Below are 19,365 nucleotides of genomic sequence, written 5' to 3' on the forward strand. Positions count from 1 at the left end.
GAAGACACAATATTTAATTTTTCTAGCTGGGGGCCTCTAGATGTCTTCAGTCCTGTACGAGGGATACATTTTTGCCACGGGTCGGTTTGGAACTTTAAATATGCACAGTATCTCTGTACCTGCAACCTCAGTTAAGTAATTAAGGTAAATGCCTTTGAGTGTTTCCCACAGTTGAAACTCTGGAGCTTGACAAACACAGCCTGCCTCCAGGCTCCTGCGTACTCACCAGCTGCCTCCTCTTGCTCTAGATTCCAGAAGCCGAGGCCGAGGACCTGGCCCCAGCCCTCCCTCGAACCTCCCACCTCTTCTTTCTCCTTTATCTTCCTTGGGAAACAGCTGGGAGGCTGAAGCCTCCGGCGATGTCAGATAACCAGCCCATTCACTCCGGGAAAGGTCCAGAGGACCCCCTACCGGGCTTGGGGCAGTTGCGCACTCACATCATGATTCAAGTCCTTCTCTTTTACATAAGAAAGCACCAGGACTCAGACGCTGAAGATTTGTTTCTTTAAAAAAAAAAAAAAAAGGCAAAGTACTCCCCAAAACAAAAAACAACAACAAAAACAAAAAAGAGCCCTTATCTCTCAACTTTAAAAAAAAAGCCATTTCGGGGAGTGAGGTTCAAGAGGGAGGGGGCTTGTGTGTACCTATAGCTGATTCTGTGAGAGTTGGACTGTGAAGAAGGCTGAGCGCCGAAGAATTGATGCTTTTGAACTGTGGTGTTGGAGAAGACTCTTGAGAGTCCCTTGGACTGCAAGGAGATCCAAGCAGTCCATTCTAAATTTTAGGAGATCACTCCTGGGTGTTCTTTGGAAGGAATGATGCTAAAGCTGAAACTCCAGTACTTTGGCCACCTCATGTGAAGAGTTGACTCATTGGAAAAGACTCTGATGCTGGGAGGGTTTGGGGGCAGGAGGAGAAGGGGACGACAGAGGGTGAGATGGCTGGATAGCCTCACCGACTTGATGCACATGAGTTTGAATAAACTCCAAGAGTTGGTGATGGACAGGGAGGCCTGGTGTGCTGCGATTCATGGGGTCGCAAGGAGTCGGACAGGACTGGGACAGGACTGAGCGACTGAACTGAACTGAACTGCTGGCCGATTCATGTTGATGTAGGGCAGAAACCAGCCCAATATTGTAAAGCAATTATCCTTTAGTTAAAAACAAACAAAAAGCTATTTTGCACAGTAAACTTAGGCAGCTATCAGACCACAGTGATTTGGGTTTTAGTCTTGCTGGAAGAGTATATTCTCAAGGCCTTTTTGGAAATTCCAATTCAACTTTAAATTAGACAGATGTTGAAGAAACTGACTTTAAAGTAAAAAGAGCAACACAATAGCCCTTCAAACTGGTCCTTTATCCTTTAGAATTTCACAAAACTTTGGAAGTTATTTGTTTGCTATAAATAGCAGTCCAAACGCCATTGTTTCCATTTTTAAAGACAATTCTATTCCCAGAACTGGTGGAAATTAACAGGTTAGTTACGGTGAGTCCCTCGCGGCAACTCCTCCGCTGCCTTTTGGTGGCTGAGTCGTTCAGTTGTGTCTCTTTGTGACTCTTGTGACACCATAGTCTGTAGCCCGCCAGGCTCCTCTGTCCATGGGATTCTCCAGGCAAGAATTCTGGAGTGGGTTGCCATTTCCTTCTCCAGGGCATCTTCCCGACCCAGGGATTGAACCCTCATCTTCTGAATTACACGCAGATTCTTTAATGCTGAGCCACCGGGGCCCCACTTCCTTTTGCGAAACTACAAAGCCAGCGTGGGCACCCGCCGCATATTTGCACGGGGATCCCCAGCACTCTTGATCCAGGCAGGGCCGCCCCCTACGCCCGGGCAGAAGGCCGGGGGTCACGTGGCACGGGGGCGGACAGGGGCGGGGCGGGTATATATTCCGGCGCGCCGGTCGGTGAGCTGTGAACGCCTCACAGACTCACCGGATCTTCGCGCTTGGGCGTCTGCTGGCTGGTGGGTGCGCGCCCCTCTGCGGTCCCTGTGGCTCGGCCAACGCGGGCTTCGGGCCGGACGCTCGCGGCCTCGCGGCGGTTTCGGGGCCCCGGCTGCTGGGAAGGGGCGGTGTCTGGGGCCTGCGTTTCCACCATCGCTTTTGTTCTTGATCGAGGCTTGCTTTTCTGCTCGCTGCCTTGGTGCGTTTGTAGCTCCTTGGTTGGGTTGGGGCTAGCAGTTTCCAATCGACCCCAGACGACATTAGTTAAAAGGAAACGCGTGAGAAAATCGTCTTAAAGCTGAATTTTGTGGGGTACGCGGACGGGCTAATGATAACTGTTCCGCCTTCGGCGTGGTTCTCATTTCTTGTAAAATTGGGACCCTCGGCCGCAGAGTGGCTCCGAAGGGGTTGGTTCTTGCCTTCCCAGCCCTGCTGCTTACCAGTGAGGCTGTTTTGTGTAGGTGTGGGCCGTTGGGGACACTAAAGTGACATTTTAAAACTCCCTGAAAAGTTTCTCGATCCTCGGAGCACCTCCTTACCCTCTGTGCTTAATGTCCCTTGAACTAGTTTCGGTTCTTTGACAAGAAAAGTTTGACTTCCCCCACCCCCATCCCAAAGTGCTCCATCTTGATCGGCCTGACTGCCCAAGATATCTTCTTCTTGAAATATCTCTCTAGTTTTTACATGGATGTTACCTGGTTAGCATTTTTGTGGATAGATCTTTTTCTTCAAAAGGTGTCTCTAATGTCCCGGTGGGGAAAGCATTGAATTGAACACTTCACGTTGGTATATTGTACCCATGAGCTCTGAAACCTTCTTTTAGGACTTGTCTGCCCAGGGGAGACCTCTGAGAGTCAGAGGGTGGGAGCAGTGCAGACTCCACTGACTGTATCTTGAATTTTGCTCACTTGAAACCTGGGGTTGGAGAATTAATCTGGGAATCTTGTCACAGTGTTCTGAAATAAGCTTCTCTTCTGCAGATTTCTTCTTTCTCCAGCAAGAAAGATGGCATCTGTTGCAGTTGAACCACAACTGGTATGATTTATAAATAGACGGATGATTCTTGATTCCTTTCCCCACCAGCCCTGTTTTGTAGACATTAACTCCTCCCTCCCTCTTGGTTGCAGAGTGTGGTGACCAGGGTGGCCAACCTCCCCTTGGTGAGCTCCACGTATGATCTGGTCTCCTCGGCTTACATCAGTACAAAGGATCAGTATCCTTACTTGAAGTCTCTGTGTGAGATGGCAGAGAAGGGCATGAAGACCATCACTTCTGTGGCTGTGACCAGCGCGCTGCCAATCATCCAAAAGTTAGAGCCACAAAGTGAGTTTTCATTTTGGCCTCAAAATTTACTCCCATATAGTCATTGAGAGTGAGCCCAAAGCTGGTTTGAATAAGAAGGCTAGCCTTACGCCCTGAGCTTTCATCAGTCAGGGAATCCTCAGCCTTTCCTGAGACACATAACTGCCTTTTCTGAGAACTGCCAGGTGATGCTCATTGTTATAGAAGGCCTGCTTCAGAGCAATGGCAAATATGATATTAAAAGAAATTCCCCAGAGATGTTTCTCTGTTGGCAAGTGAGATCAAACGGGGAATCAGTGAGTAAACTGAAATAACTGACTTCCTTGGGACTACACAGTATACATGAACTGCTTTAAAAAGAAATCACTGTACAAATTGCCCACTTAAAGTGTACCATTCAGTGGCTTTTAGTATATTCACCGTGTTGTTCAGGCATCACCGTGATCAATCTTAGAACACTGTCATCTCTCCAGAAAGAAACTTCATACCACTTTCTGTTTGGGATGAGGAAGAAGTCCTGGAAATGAGAGCGGTAATGGTTGCACAATATTATGAATGAACAATATTGTGAGTCCCAGTGAATTGTACACCTAAAAATAGTTAAAATGGTGAAGTTTGTTTTGTATATTTTACCATATTTTTAAAAAAAAGAAACCTTATACTCATTCTCAATCACGCCACCACCCCCGCCCCCTTCCCCAACCTTAGGCAACTACTAATCTATTTTCTCTATAGATTTGCATATCCTGGACATGTAATATAAATGGAATCATAAAACACGTGGTCTTTTGTGACTGGCTAGTTTTCACTTAGCATAATGTTTCCAAATTTCATTCAAATTGTAGCATCATCTCAGTATTTCATTTCTTTTTAATATGGAATAATTTAATATTCTGTTGTGTGGATATATCATTTTCATGTATCAGTTGATGTTCGGGTTGCTTCTTACTTTTGCCTATCATGAGCAATGAATGCTAATGCGAACACTTGTACACAGGTTTTTGTGTGGACATATGTTCTTTCATATATATACTTAGGAGTGGAATTTTCAGTTTCTCAACATTTATTATCTGCTTTGGAATAAGGGATTAAATCATTCTGTCAAATTTTTACATCATGGACTTTTAGGATTATGGGGAGCCTTTTAGTAGCTTTCCAACTCTGCTACTCCCCAAATGTTGGGAGTTGGTGGGGGAGCTTGGACTAAAATCTGGGTCTTGTTAGGGAGATCCAGGGTGCTGTTAGCACAGTTTCCTGGTGATAACCCCAAATATACTGCCACTTACTGAATTAAGTGTAGGTAGAGATTAGACTAGCATGGAAATGCTAATTTTGAGGGTTTTTAGATACCTCATTCCCTGAATGAGGATTCGGGCGAAGCCTGGCTTCTCTTAACCTTAGGGGACAACTGATGAGGAAGAGGCTTCCTGGCCACCTACCTTCTTGGCTTGTCACTGCCTCAGCTTGCTGCTCCCCCACCCCCACCACACACACACATCCTTATTTCCCTGTCAGTAGAAGGAAGCTGCTGGAAACCTGGCAAGGATCTCTTTTCTGAACTTGAGAAACCAGACAAAGCATTGTGTGGTAAACTAAAATAAATATTTTTTGCTGTTTTTCCACAGTAAGAATAAAGGTTCAAGTTATGTGTTCACTCTTACCAGACTGTTAACATTTTCACCACTTGTGATTCTTCTAGTTGCTGTTGCCAATACCTATGCCTGTAAGGGGCTAGACAGGATTGAGGAGAAGCTGCCTATTCTGAATCAGCCAACAAACCAGGTGAGCTTGGGACAAGAGTGCTGAGGCTTGCCACCTCACATTTTTTAAGTTTTATCTGTTTAATACAGATTGTTGCAGGCCACAAACAGGCAGTACTTATTTGTTCCAACCTTGAATATATTTTTGAAAGAGTAATGACCACTCTCTTACTTCCTGAACTGTTGTTAGGTTGTCTTAAGAAGCAGAGATGAGCTATCCACCTTTGGGCCAGACTTTAGTCTGATCTCTGTTAAATTTGTGGCTTCATCTCTGCAGGTGAAATTGCTTCCTTAAATCACTGAGTCCTGTGTGGTATTGGATAAATGCAGAGGTGGTGAATAGAAGCTTTTCTTACTTGGTATCTGAGAGCACAGCCAGTAGAATGGAGAACTGGTACTTCTGCCTGTGTGTCGGCCTGGGGTAGTGTGCCTGGTACCTCTGTCTCTGCTTACAGGCATGTATGAGGGGCTCAGTAGAAGCATCTCAGTGGAAAATGCCATTTTTCTCTAGAGTTCCACTTGTGCCTCACTACAGGTTCATCTAGTTTAAAACAAAGAAAAAACCTCGACAAGTTTTTTATCCAGTTCCCGCTTTTGGTCTCCCGACAACCTTTGAGTGGTGGCAGGTAGGGCATTTATACCTGTTAAGGGAATTGAGGCTCATCCACTCTGTTACTTGTCCAAGACCCACAACTAGAAAGTAAAAGGGCCAGATTCATCCTTTAACTCTTCAGCTGTGCTGCCTTAGTGAAGACCTTTCTATAGGTATCTGTGCCCATGTTTCTCACCAGCCAGATGGCCTGCTTTTTTTCCCCATAGGTTGTGGCCAATGCCAAAGGGGCTATGACTGGGGCAAAAGATGCTGTGACGACTACTGTGACCGGGGCCAAGGATTCTGTGGCCAGCACAATCACGGGGGTGGTGGACAGGACCAAGGGAGCTGTGACTGGTAGTGTGGAGAAGACCAAGTCCGTGGTCAGTGGCAGCATTAACACAGTCCTACGAAGTCGGGTGATGCAGCTGATGAGCAGTGGAGTAGAAAATGCACTCACCAAATCAGAGCTGCTGGTAGACCAGTACCTCCCTCTTACCAAGGATGAACTAGGTAATTGGATTTTTGCCTTGAAATAATGTGTTGTTTCTTTCCTTTTTTGCCACGCCATGCTGCTTATGGGATTTCAGTTCCCTGACCAAGAATTGAACCTGGGCCATGGCAGTGTAAGTCCAGAACCCTGACTACTAGGCCACCAAGGAACTTCTTCCAGTGTTTTATATCTTAAAGCAATTTTTCTAAATAGCTTCATTGAGATATACTTTATATACCAAAAAAATTCAACCTGTTTTCCTCCTACATGTTTGGTTGCATGAGCCTCACCACAATCCAGTTGTAGAATATTTTTATCACCCCCAAAGATAAAAGTTCTGTCACCCCCAAAGAGTAAAGCTCATGATCTTTCATGCCTGTTGACAGTCAGTCTCCATTCCCCCATCCTACCCCCACTGTCCGCATGTGTGGGTTCTCAGTTACTCAGTTGTGTCCAATGCTTTGTGACCCCATGGGCTGTAGCCCATTAGGCTCCTTTGTCGATGGGATTCTCCAGGCAAGAATACTGGAGTGGGTTGCCCTTCCCTTCTCCAGGGGATCTTCCCAACCCAGGGATCAAACCCGGGTCTCTTGCATTGCAGGCTGATTCTTTTGTACATAGTAACTTTTGAAACTTCCAGAGAAATTAACCTAAGGAAATACTTTCTACAAATGAATTGCCCTTTGTGGGCTACTATATGGGATTATTAAATATTCAGTGCTTACTGTGTGCCAGGGAAGACACTCTGGTGGGAAGAGACCTGTGTCAATGATGTGTCACAGTGATGTGTTCTGGGTTGCTAAGCCCAGTAGCAGATAGGAGCCATCTTGGGCAAAGGGGTGCATAATTACCAGATGGGTGGGTGGAATCAACAAAGACAAGATCCAAGTTAAGAGTTTAAGCCTTGTTACTTAGAGCACTTAGAGCTGTGATCCCTAAGGCTTCCTTTTTTCCCCCTCCTTTTTTATAACTTCAGAAAAAGAAGCCAAAAAAGTGGAAGGATTCGATATGGTTCAGAAGCCGAGTTACTATGTTAGACTGGGATCTCTGTCCACCAAGCTGCGCTCACGGGCCTACCAGCAGGCCCTTTGTAGGGTTGAAGAAGCTAAGCGAAAAGGCCAGGAGACCATTTCTCAGCTCCATTCCGCCTTCAACCTGGTGAGTACAACTTCATTCAAAGGTAGCGGAAGTGAGTTCATTTATCTCCAGGGTTAGGATAAACGTAATCATAAAATCCAAGAATTTTAATCTTACATTATGAACAATCCAGTAGAAAAATGGGCCAAGAGCACATAGAAAACTCACAGAAAAGGAAGTATATAATTAGCTGAATACATGAAGCGGTGTTAATCTTACGCTGAGTGGTCAGATTACTGATTTCCTTTCCTGTCTGGTGGCGTTTGCAAAGCTAGATTCTGTGGGTGATGGTGTAGAGGAGAGGTATACTTGTGTTTTTTTACTTCTGGAGGATTTAAGGGAAAGAGGAAAGTTAGAGACACACCTGTGCCTGGAGCAGCTTTTCTCCTAGAAATGTATATTCATTCAGAGTTGCAAAAGAGTATAAACAATGCACATTAACTAATAGACTGATTACATTGACACATCACAAAAGACTACTGAGTAGCCTTGAAGGATTGCCAAGTTACAGAATAGTATGCATTGTTCAGCCATTAGAAACCAGTTTACTCTTGGAAGGGGAAGTAGGTGGCTGGCAACAGGGAAGAGGAAGTTTAAGTTCCTTTCTCTTTCATAATTGTATATTACACACATGTTAAATTTCAGTTGCCTTACCTGTGTTAAACTGGAGGGAAATTGGAGATAGTGGTTTAATAAATAAGAGGCAGTCAAGTCCTATGGCTGCTTGGCTGACTTATACATATTGATAACAAGTAACAATGCTCTTGGGCTTCTCTGGTGGCTCAGATGGAAAAGAATCTGTTTGTAATGCAGGAGACCCAGGTTCAATCCCTGGTTTGGGAGTGTCCCCCAGAGTAGGGAATGGCAACCCACTCTAGTATTCTTGCCTGAAGAATCCCATGGACAGAGGAACTTAGCAGGCTACAGTCCACCGGGTCCAAATAATCCGACATGATTGAGCAACTTACACAGGGCAGAACAGAACAGTGCCAACTCTGATACGCTATCAGAGATAGCCACAATGCTATCAGAGATATCTCCTTAAATACCAAGAACTTCTGTAAGTATTGATGATGGCTGGTTTACATCATAGACCTGAGAACAGGCTAATATGAATATCTATTAATAGTTGGTTCTTTGTCTTCTTCCAACATGTTCTAGATTGAACTTGCCAGGAAGAATGTGCATAATGCCAACCAGAAAATTCAGGATGCTCAGGATAAGCTCTATCTGTCCTGGCTGGAGTGGAAGAGAAGCATCGGCTACGATGATACAGATGAATCCCACTGTGCTGAGGTGAGACATGTGGGACAGGGTCATCCACTACAGAGTGTGTCGAAATTCTTACCAGGCACCTCAGCGTTCTTATTCTTCTTCTTAGAATATTCTTCTCTAGCAAAAGTTGAACAATACAGGATACACACGTTGCTTGTTATGTGATAGAAGCAAAACTGTGCAGTAACTTTAACAACTCACAGATAGGTATATTGCCCCCATCAGGACACAACTACCTGAGAAACAGGCATTTCCCTCATAAAAGGTACAAGCTAAGTGAATACAGGCATCTTTACTGCACAGTGGGCTTTTTGATAGTATAAATAGAGTTGCTATGAGAATGCTTTGTAGGAAGGGTACTGACTCAACCTTGGAGTGAGGATGGGTGAATCAGATGGTTTGCTGGAAGAGATGAGTGGTCAGTTGAGACCTAAGGGGTGAATAAACTAGGTGAAAGGGCATTAAAGGGGTGAATGTTCCAGACAGAAGAAATATCATATTGTAGTCCTAGAAAGTGGTTCTTTATCTTCCAAAAGCTAATACACACTTGCCCTTGAAAGTAACATTAATCATTTGTTTACATCATATCTCACTTGAAGAAAGAACATTCCAGTTGTCCTACTAATGTGGAGGGTATTTTCCTTCTGTCTGGTCTCCCCTGTTACGTTTCTTCTGCTTAAGACCATGAACTTCGAAGACTCAGGCAGTAGTTCAAATCCCAACTCAGCCATTTCCCAGCTGTTATCTGGGGCATAGCTTATGTTCTCCCTGTGGTGTACCTAGTCACTCAGTCGTGTCCAACTCTGCGACCCCATGGACTGTAGCCCACCAGGCTCCTCTGTCATGGGCATTCTCCAGGCAAGAAGACTGGAGTTGCCATGCCCTCCTCCAGAGGATCTTTCCAACCCAGGGATCGAACCCAGGTCTCCTGCATTGCCGGCGGATTCTTTACCGTCTGAACCACAAGGGAAGCCCAAGAATACTAGAGTGGGTAGCCTATCCCTTCTCCAGGGGATCTTCCCCACCCAGGAACTGAACCAGAGTCTCCTGCATTGCAGGCAGATTCTTTACCAGAGCTACCTGGGGAGCTCTATGTTCTGCCTATGAAATGTGAAAGAATACTGCCACGCTCAGGGATGTTGTGAGAATTTTAAAAAGCTAAAGAATCCACATGTGTGGTGGACATAGCCCAGCTGAACGTACGTGAACTAAGTCACACATACCACTGCTGAATCCACTGCTCATTCTTAAACTTGTCTTACTTTCAGCACATTGAGTCACGTACTCTTGCTATTGCCCGGAACCTGACTCAGCAGCTCCAGACCACGTGCCACACCCTCCTGTCCAACATCCAGGGGTTACCACAGAACATTCAAGATCGGGCCAACCACTTGGGGGTGATGGCTGGTGACATCTACTCTGTGTTTCGCAATGCTGCCTCCTTTAAAGAAGTGTCTGATGGCCTCCTCGCTTCCAGCAAGGGGCAGCTGCAGAAAATGAAGGAGTCTTTAGATGATGTGATGGATTATCTTGTTAACAACACACCCCTCAACTGGCTGGTAGGTCCCTTTTATCCCCAGGTGACCGAGTCTGAGAGTGCTCAGGCCCCAGGTACAACCAGGAGGCCTGGCAGGTGGAGTAGAAAACACCCTAAACCCGTCCCTGTCAGCAATGCAGAGGGCAGCCAGCCAGATGACAGCTCCTCTTGAGCTGACACCTGCTAGACAGGTCTGAAGTAGGCAGGCAGCTAATGAGGCAAAAAGGTCTCCACTTCAGTCATTTCCAACTGGCATAAGAGCTATAAAGTTTTTGCATTAGTACATAAGTTCTGTTACTTACCTGGCTGGAAAGAAAAGAGTAATAGAGTGGTCAGAGCCTGTCCAGAACTCGCACATGTTTCAGGGTGTTTATGGCCTCATGCTTTTGCTACTTACTGTTGCTGTCTGTTTGTACTGAATAAAAACACCTTCATGTAGGCTGTTGTATGAATTGGGGTCTGCTCTGAGCAGGCCTCAACTCTGGTTTGTCTCACAATGCATGCTTGTGTACCCTGTGTTTTTTATCTTTTCATAAAGAAGTGCCTCCTTTGAATTCAATAAAATTCACTGCAGAATAGATTGGTTTTATGCTGTGTGTTACATGTGCTTTTTGTGTGGCTTTCTTGGAACTGCTTCGCCTCCTTGACAGGGTTTTTAATACATATGAATTCAAATGGCCTGGGGGCAGGGGCCAGTTGGTATAAACATTGGAAGACTGATATTAAAAATGGAATGTTTGATAACAAAAGCTAATGTTCCTTTAAGAATGGTATTAGGGGGTGGTGGTGGTTCCTTTCATTTAATGACTGTTTACTGGACCCCTGAAAGCATGTTTTTAAACCAGTAGAAGGAGGTACATAAGTACATAAGTACCTGACTGCTTTGCTGAAAAGAAATCAGCCTAGAGGAAGCACATGAGTGACTGTTTGCATCAGTCTCATGTAAAAGTAGCGTCATTTCTTGCTAAGGGGCCATCTCACATGTATGGAATGAGATTGTTCAGTGTCCAGTCCTAGCTGGACTTAATGTACCATGTTGTCACTTTGGTAGAAAGGCACTAACCTCGGTGGGTGAGGTACCTTTAGAAGACCACATGAAGATAATTAGAAAAAGGAAGACTTTGAACCCCCTGTAGAAAGGAGTTCCTATTACCTCCTGCCTGGGGTGTTCAGGCTTCTAATCCCCTTAGTGTGGGTTGATTATGTAGGAAATATAGACCTCCTCATAACAAAGCTGCAGTAGGCCAAACCTTTTCAAAAAAAGCCAATCTTAGAACTTGTGAAATAGAGCTAAATACTGAAGGCCTGCCCTGCCCTTCAGTAGAACCGAAGTCTAAGTCAAAATTTGTCTCCTTTTTTTTTACCCTGCTTCACCCTTGTCTCCCCATGAAGACAAGGAAGCAGCATACAGCTTTACATGCACTTACGTGAATGAGCTATCAAACCTTACTAAGTTAGAGAACTAATTTTTTTCCCCTGAGGTAACTCCAGGAGTCAGTAGACGTGAGCTCAGTTGGAAGGACTCCCTGAGATACTTGAAGTGAATGAGCTTCTGGTTTCTGGAAAAGTGGACTGTCATGATTGATGGGCTTCCAGGGTGGAGCCTATCCATGCTCTCGCCTGCCTGTCCCTAGTGAGTGGCTTTTCTAGAGACTCTTCCTCTTAAAAATTTTTTTTCTTTTTTAGTCCAAATTGTACAGGACCCTGCTATCATTTGCCTCGGAACTTCAAGGGTGGTATTTTATGGCTGATTGTGATTGGTCGGAAAGTTCATATATTGGAAAGTTCATATACTACAGCTGTACACAGGCTTCCTTATACTGAACTATACTTTCTGGTTCCCCTTCATAAGAGTAATAGCACCTACTGAATTGCCTATGAAAAGGAGACAGATCTCAAAGCTGTTCTAAGTGAGCAAGACAGAATATAAAGCAGACTTCTCTTAGCTTCTGGAAGAACACCACTGACTTTGCTTTTACCACGAGCACACTGTCATGGTTTTGTCTGTCTGACTTTGTGTCTCAAGTTTGTGCCTACATGCGTGTCATTTTGTTGTCTATATGTCTCAAAATGCATGGTGTCCTTGCTTTATTGTTGGATAAACTAGCAGTTTTAGTTTAACAGACTTTCCCCCAAGGAGGACAATTATTTTGAGGGGAAAAAAACTGTCTAAGCCTAGATGGTAAAGAAAAACCCGAATGAACGTTTTGGCCAACCCAGTATCTTCTCCCATTCAACAGGTTGCTTTTTAATTTTGTTGAAAGTTTCCCTCACTATGCAAAAGCTTTTTAGTTTGATTTGGTCCCATTTGTTTACTTTTGCTTTTGTTGTCATTGCCTAAAGAGACAGATCAAAGAAAGTAATACTAAGACTGATGTCAAGGAAACACAGGCGTGTGTGTTAGTCACGCAGTCATGTCTGACTCCTTGTGACCCACAGAGGCTCCTCCATCCATGGAATTCTCCAGACAAGAATACTGGAGTGGGTTGCCATTTCCTTCTTCAGGGGACCTTCCCTACCCAGGGGTCGAACCTGGGTCTCCTGCATTGCAAGCAGACTCTTTACATCTGAGCCACAATTATTTTCTATTTTAAAATCAGTCTGTTTTCCTGACTCTGTGTCATGTTTATGAGCACTGCATGTACATACACGTTTACCGGCAAGTAAAATTCCCCCAGATGCTGTTTTTATTTCTGTAGTAGCCCCACCTACAGTGCCACCTTCTGGAAAATTGTCTTAGTAAATATAGAAATCAAGGAGGTTTATAAGTGAGTGGCGCCCTCTTATGGTTGTATGGTGAACAACCTGCAAAAATGATGTAACTCCCTGGAACCCTGGCACAGGCACTTGGATTTCTTGAATGTCTTTGCAGGGAGGGACTGTTATTATCTCATTTGTTTTATAGTAAGCATATTATTCTGAGTTTGGCCTCTGAATACCAGATGGGCAAGAGTCTCCTCATACTCCTTCCAAACTATAGTTTTTTATGTCGGTGAAAAGAAATTTATTTTTTAAGTCTGCAAAGTGATTTCTCTTGTGCCACATTTCTGAAAACCTTATGAAGGTGGTCAAGCACAATCACTACATTCTTTTTTTTTTAATTAAAAAAAAAAATGGGGGGCGCTCCATGTGTCATGTGGGATCTTAGTTCCCTGACTAGGAATCAAACCTGAGCCCCCTGCATTGGAAGCACAGTGTCTTGGCCACTGGACCACCAGGGCAGTCCCAACCACCACATTTTCAATTAAACTCACCAAATAAACTTGATAGACTATGGCTACCTCTTTATTGCCCCACCCTTTTCTTTCCCAAGCCCACCAAATAGGTTTTGGTGATGGTCAAAAATAATGAAAATTAGATACTCTGACTCATTCTAGATATATGGAAAGTGAATTATTCATATGGTTCTCCCAAAACATCTCATGGACTAGAGCCCCTGTTCTTGGTGGTGGTGGAGGCTTTTTTCCTAACCCACAAGTGTGAAATCTCCAATCTTCTGCAAAGAACTCTACCTTAGGCCAGTAGTTCCTGATCTGTAGGTGACTTTGGAGGTTTATGTGTGTGACAGGGTGGTATTTAAGAAACTAAAGAGAATTAAAGCTATTCTTTATTGAGTACCTTTTACAAGCTAGGCCCGTACAATCTTTACTTACTCCTCACTTGGCAACACAATCAATTAGGAATTTTCCTCACTTGACTGGTGAGAAAACTGAGGTTGAAAAGAGACAAGTGGCAGAGTAGGGATTTAGTCCAATGTGTTACTGATGTCAAAGTGCTTGTTTTTTCTATTCTAGCAATCTAGCCTCTGATAGGAGAAAACTGCTTGCTTAGGACTCAAAAAATCCCTCTCTATTTTCTTGTGTTGTAGCTTCCTGTTCTATTCTACATTTATTAAAACTACTGATAATGGAAATTAAAATATACATTTAATAGGAATAGATTGGAAGAGAGAGGTGAGCAAGGTACATCTTTTAACCTAAAAAGAATAAAACTGCAATTGTTGACTTGCCTGGCTGCTGCCCTGCATCAATTTATCAGTGTTGTCATCGGTGTATCAGTGTTGTTGGCTTTTGTGGGTGTCAGGTTGGGTATAATCTTTGCGAAGTGAAAATTCATGAAGATCTGGAGTGTAGTTTGATCTCCCCAGACAGCCTCAGGAATAAATAGGGGAAGTCTTTATACCTCAGTCTGGACTGTCCTCTGAGCACCTGGATTTTTAGGGAAAAGTGCAGTAAGGGTCACAGACAGGCAGGTAAGAGACCCAATAAAAAAAAAGATTCTCTCTTCATGTATTTTTAAAAACTATTTTAAAAAATATTGTGGCAAAATATACATAACATAGGCCTTCCCAGGTGGTGCTAGTGGTAAAGAACCTGCCCGCCAATACACAAGACATAAGAGACTTGAGTTCAATTGCTGGGTCCGGAAGATCCCCTGGAAGAGGGCACGACAACCCACTCCAGTATTCTTGCCTGCAGAATTCCATGGACAGAGGACCCTGGTAGGCTAAAGGGTCTATTGGGTTGCACAGAGTCAGACACAACCGAAGTGACTTAGCACACATGCATACATACCATCAAGTTAGATGGTCATCTTAGCTATTCTAAAGTATACAGTTCATTGGTATTGAGTACATTTGCAGTGTTCTGCAGCCATCACCACTACCCATTTCTAGAGCTATATCATTATCCCAAGCATAAAGGTTGTACCTATTAGGTGCTAACTCCTCATTCTCCCTTCCATCTGTTTTTTGATGGTTTTTGTTGTTAGTTATTTTGTCTCCATTAGGTAATCAGCTCATTTTTTTTCTTCTGCTATCAAGATTTAGCCTTTAGTAACTTATTATACACCCACTCCAGTGTTCTTGCCTGGAGAATCCCAGGGACAGGGGAGCCTGGCGGGCTGCCATCTATGGGGTCGGACAAGACTGAAGTGACTTAGCAGCAGCAGCAGCAGCAGCAACTTATTATACCTTTTCTGCTTCTAGTCATCTGTTAGTTAAGAAATACTACTTTGCTTATCATAATTGTATGTAAAGTAAGAGTTAATCAAACTTCTTATCCCTAAAAGGCTTCTCTAGACAAGAGCTAGGGCTTTGTGATGGCTGTTTCAACTATTCAAAACCTTTTGCTTCTTCAGTTCCTAGACATTTTCCAAACTGTTTATAGTATTGGAAATCAGAACATGGAAAAGTGGAGTATTATTGTTCTTAAGAGAATAATAGATGAATAACCAGAAATGCTTCATAGCTTGTAATTTCAAAAGCTTTCATTTCATATGTTCTACCACTAGTTGGTTGCCTCTTAAAGAGACGTTTCTTAGTTATAATATGCATGAATTGTGGGGATAAGACTATAAACATCTTCAAGAAAGCATAGCTACCGAGAAAGTAAAGTTCATGTATTAATTTGTGTTTCTAAGAGCTCAGCTGGAATTGACCGCTCATTTCTTTAGTGTTTGGTTTAATATCCAAGATTTTTTTTTTTTACAGGCACTTGATTTCAGTATCACAGACTTCACATCTGAGACTGATGAAATTCCAGATATTATAGCTTTGGAAGAGGAGGATGGACCAAATCATTCTCATGCTAATGGCCCTGAGCCTTCTCAGGGCAAAATGTTGAATAACTAACAAGAAAAATCTCTGTTTGTTGAATACGCAGTTTGTGTCACATTAAACTTCATGTTTGCTTGTGTTCATTCCTGTGGCTTTAGGGATTAATTGTTAGGGGTTAATCTCTTTTTTTGACTACTTGGTCTTAATTGTAATGAAACCCTGATTGACCCAATCTTTTGTAACAGATTCTAGTTCTGCATTATATATTATTTTATATAATTCTTCAAAGTTTAATCATAAAAATGCCTATAATAAAAAATGGGCTCTTGAATCAGTGTTGTTTTTTTTTTCCAAACTGATATATTGAACTGTTTTCTTTTCCTTCTTGGATTCATTCCTGTTGCATCTGGTAACAGCATCTTTATGTCTTTTGGTAGGGGGAGAAGGGGTTGTCTCAGTGTGTCTGTTAGTCAAGGATTTTTTTGTTTCCCCCTGGCCTGGGGGTAGGCATATGACTAAAAACAGGTCAAATGAGAGGAAGCATATCATGATGGGTAAAGGCTCAGACTCTGGGTTCTAATCTTGGCCCTGTCACTTATTAGCTATATGACCTTAAACTTAGTTTTTCTGTACCTCAAGTTCCTCATCGATAAGGATAATAGTAAGGATAATTGTAGGTTTATTATGAAGCATAAACATTTGGAAAATCTTAGAGCAATGCCTGGCACAGAACAGCATTACATAAGTATTAGTTAAGAAAATTGTACAAACAATGGTTAGCCCATTGAGGAACATCCCTACTGTCTAGATTGTAATTCTGAAATACCTTTTCCCATTAAGAGAAAGCAGTGTGTCTTGAAGAAATGGCTGATTCCAGGTCTGGGGCAGGAAATGCACAAAATGAGCCTTGAACTTCTTGCTATTTCAGGTAGAAAAGAAGCTGATTTGAAGAAGTTCCCATTGACTAAAGATGGAACAATCTGAACTTCAATAAGAATAATTGCAGTAGATTAAATATTTGATGGTGTTCACATTTGATGGGATTCAAAGATATCATTATATACACACACACACAAAACCTAATAACCTAATTGGTCACTTTTGGGGGATGATAGCAAACCAACTCATTATCTTGGAAACTGGTAAATAAAATGAAAGAATCAAGAATTTATCCTTCTTTATGTCTTCGCTCCTAGGTAAACAAATAGTAAAGGAGGGAAAAAGTCTCTCATAAAAGTATTCCTATTCCCAGCAACCAAAGATGGAGAAGCTCTATACAGTCAGCAAAAACAAGACCAGGAGCTGACTGTGGCTCAGACCATGAACTCCTTATTGCCAAATTCAGACTTAAATTGAAGAAAGTAGGGAAAACCACTAGACCAGTCAGGTATGACCTAAATCAAATCCTTTATGATTATACAGTGGAAGTGAGAAATAGATTTAAGGGACTAGATCTGATAGATAGAGTGCCTGATGAACTATGGAATGAGGTTCGTGACATTGTACAGGAGACAGGGATCAAGACCATCCCCATGGAAAAGAAATGCAAAAAAGCAAAATGGCTGTCTGGGGAGGCCTTACAAATAGCTGTGAAAAGAAGAGAAGCGAAAAGCAAAGGAGAAAAGGAAAGATAAGCATCTGAATGCAGAGTTCCAAAGAATAGCAAGGAGAGATAAGAAAGCCTTTCTCAGCGATCAATGCAAAGAAATAGAGGAAAACAACAGAATGGGAAAGACTAGGGATCTCTTCAAGAAAATCAGAGATACCAAAGGAACATTTCATGCAAAGATGGGCTCGATAAAGGACAGAAACGGTATGGACCTAACAGAAGCAGAAGATATTAAGAAGAGATGGCAAGAATACATAGAAGAACTGTACAAAAAAGATCTTCAATACCCAGATAATCACGATGGTGTGATCACTGACCTAGAGCCAGACATCCTGGAATGTGAAGTCAAGTGGGCCTTAGAAAGCATCACTACGAACAAAGCTAGTGGAGGTGATGGAATTCCAGTTGAGCTATTTCAAATCCTGAAAGATGATGCTGTGAAAGTGCTGCACTCAATATGCCAGCAAATTTGGAAAACTCAGCAGTGGCCACAGGACTGGAAAAGGTCAGTTTTCATTCCAATCTCAAAGAAAGGCAATGCCAAAGAATGCTCAAACTACCGCACAATTGCACTCATCTCACACGCTAGTAAAGTAATGCTCAAAATTCTCCAAGCCAGGCCTCAGCAATATGTGAACTGTGAACTTGCAGATGTTCAAGCTGGTTTTAGAAAAGGCAGAGGAACCAGAGATCAAATTGCCAACATCCCCTGGATCATCGAAAAAGCAAGAGAGTTCCAGAAAAGCATCTATTTCTGCTTTATTGACTATGCCAAAGCCTTTGACTGTGTGGATCACAATAAACTGTGGAAAATTCTGAAAGAGATGGGAATACCAGACCACCTGACCTGCCTCTTGAGAAATTTGTATGCAGGTCAGGAAGCAACAGTTAGAACTGGACATGGAACAACAGACTGGTTCCAAATAGGAAAAGGAGTACGGCAAGGCTGTATATTGTCACCCTGCTTATTTAACTTATATGCAGAGTACATCATGAGAAACGCTGGACTGGAAGAAACACAAGCTGGAATCAAGATTGCCGGGAGAAATATCAATAACCTCAGATATGCAGATGACACCACCCTTATGGCAGAAAGTGAAGAGGAACTCAAAAGCCTCTTGATGAAAATGAAAGTGGAGAGTGAAAAAGTTGGCTTAAAGCTCAACATTCAGAAAACTAAGATCATGGCATCTGGTCCCATCATTTCATGGCAGATAGATGGAGAAACAGTGGAAACAGTGTCAGACTTTATTTTTCTGGGCTCCAAAATCACTACAGATGGTGACTGCAGCCATGAAAGTAAAAGACACTTACTCCTTGGAAGGAAAGTTATGACCAACCTAGATAGCATATTGAAAAGCAGAGACATTACTTTGCCAACAAAGGTTCGTCTAGTCAAGGCTCTGGTTTTTCCTGTGGTCATGTATGGATGTGAGAGTTGGACTGTGAAGAAGGCTGAGCGCTGAAGAATTGATGCTTTTGAACTATGGTGTTGGAGAAGACTCTTGAGAGTCCCTTGGACTGCAAGGAGATCCAACCAGTCCATTCTGAAGGAGATCAGCCCTGGGATTTCTTTGGAAGGAATGATGCTAAAGCTGAAACTCCAGGACTTTGGCCACCTCATGTGAAGAGTTGACTCATTGGAAAAGACTCTGATGCTGGGAGGGATTGGGGGCAGGAGGAGAAGGGGACGACAGAGGATGAGATGGCTGGATGGCATCACTGACTCGATGGACGTGAGTCTGAGTGAACTCTGGGAGTTGGTGATGGACAGGGAGGCCTGGCGTGCTACGGTTCATGGGGTCGCAAAGAGTCGGACACGACTGAGCGATTGATCTGATCTGATCTGATTCCCTCTGACAAATGAAAAAGAAATTAGTATCTTAGTTGGGAGTGTTATTACCAATTACCTTAGACTGAGTGGTTGAAACAACAAACATTTTATTTCCCACAGTTCTGGAGGCTGGAAGTCTGAGATCAGGGTGCAGCAGAGTCAGGTTTTGGTGAAGGCCCTTCTGGGTTGCAGAAAGTTGGCTTCTCGGTGTATCATCATGTAGTGGGAAGAGCAGAGACAGGAAGCAAACCCTCTTGTAGTTCCATTCATGAGGGCTTTACCCTTAAGACTGCATCTAATCCTAATTACATCCCAAAGACCCAA

The 19,365-nt window shown here is 43.1% G+C and overlaps 1 protein-coding gene across 3 annotated transcripts; it reads left to right on the top strand.

The window, feature by feature from the left end:
• Positions 1-1,874: 1,874 nt before the first annotated feature.
• Positions 1,875-15,929, top strand: PLIN2 (perilipin 2). 3 transcript variants are annotated; one of them, XM_019965896.2, is made up of 9 exons: positions 1,875-1,965; positions 2,926-2,980; positions 3,073-3,268; positions 4,947-5,029; positions 5,827-6,112; positions 7,069-7,250; positions 8,391-8,525; positions 9,773-10,063; positions 15,533-15,929. In XM_019965896.2, the coding sequence occupies exons 2-9, from the start codon at positions 2,951-2,953 to the stop codon at positions 15,671-15,673; spliced, it is 1,344 nt and encodes a 447-aa protein (XP_019821455.2). In that variant the 5' UTR covers positions 1,875-1,965; positions 2,926-2,950; the 3' UTR covers positions 15,674-15,929. The 3 variants fall into 3 exon arrangements, with proteins under 3 accessions (XP_019821455.2, XP_019821453.2, XP_019821454.2); XM_019965894.2 differs by lacking the exon at positions 15,533-15,929 and having other exon boundaries at positions 9,773-10,619; XM_019965895.2 differs by lacking the exons at positions 1,875-1,965; positions 15,533-15,929 and adding an exon at positions 2,124-2,144 and having other exon boundaries at positions 9,773-10,619.
• The last annotated feature ends 3,436 nt before the right edge of the window (positions 15,930-19,365 follow it).

This window comes from Bos indicus, chromosome 8, assembly GCF_029378745.1.
Source record: "Bos indicus isolate NIAB-ARS_2022 breed Sahiwal x Tharparkar chromosome 8, NIAB-ARS_B.indTharparkar_mat_pri_1.0, whole genome shotgun sequence".
Lineage (NCBI taxonomy): Eukaryota > Metazoa > Chordata > Mammalia > Artiodactyla > Bovidae > Bos > Bos indicus.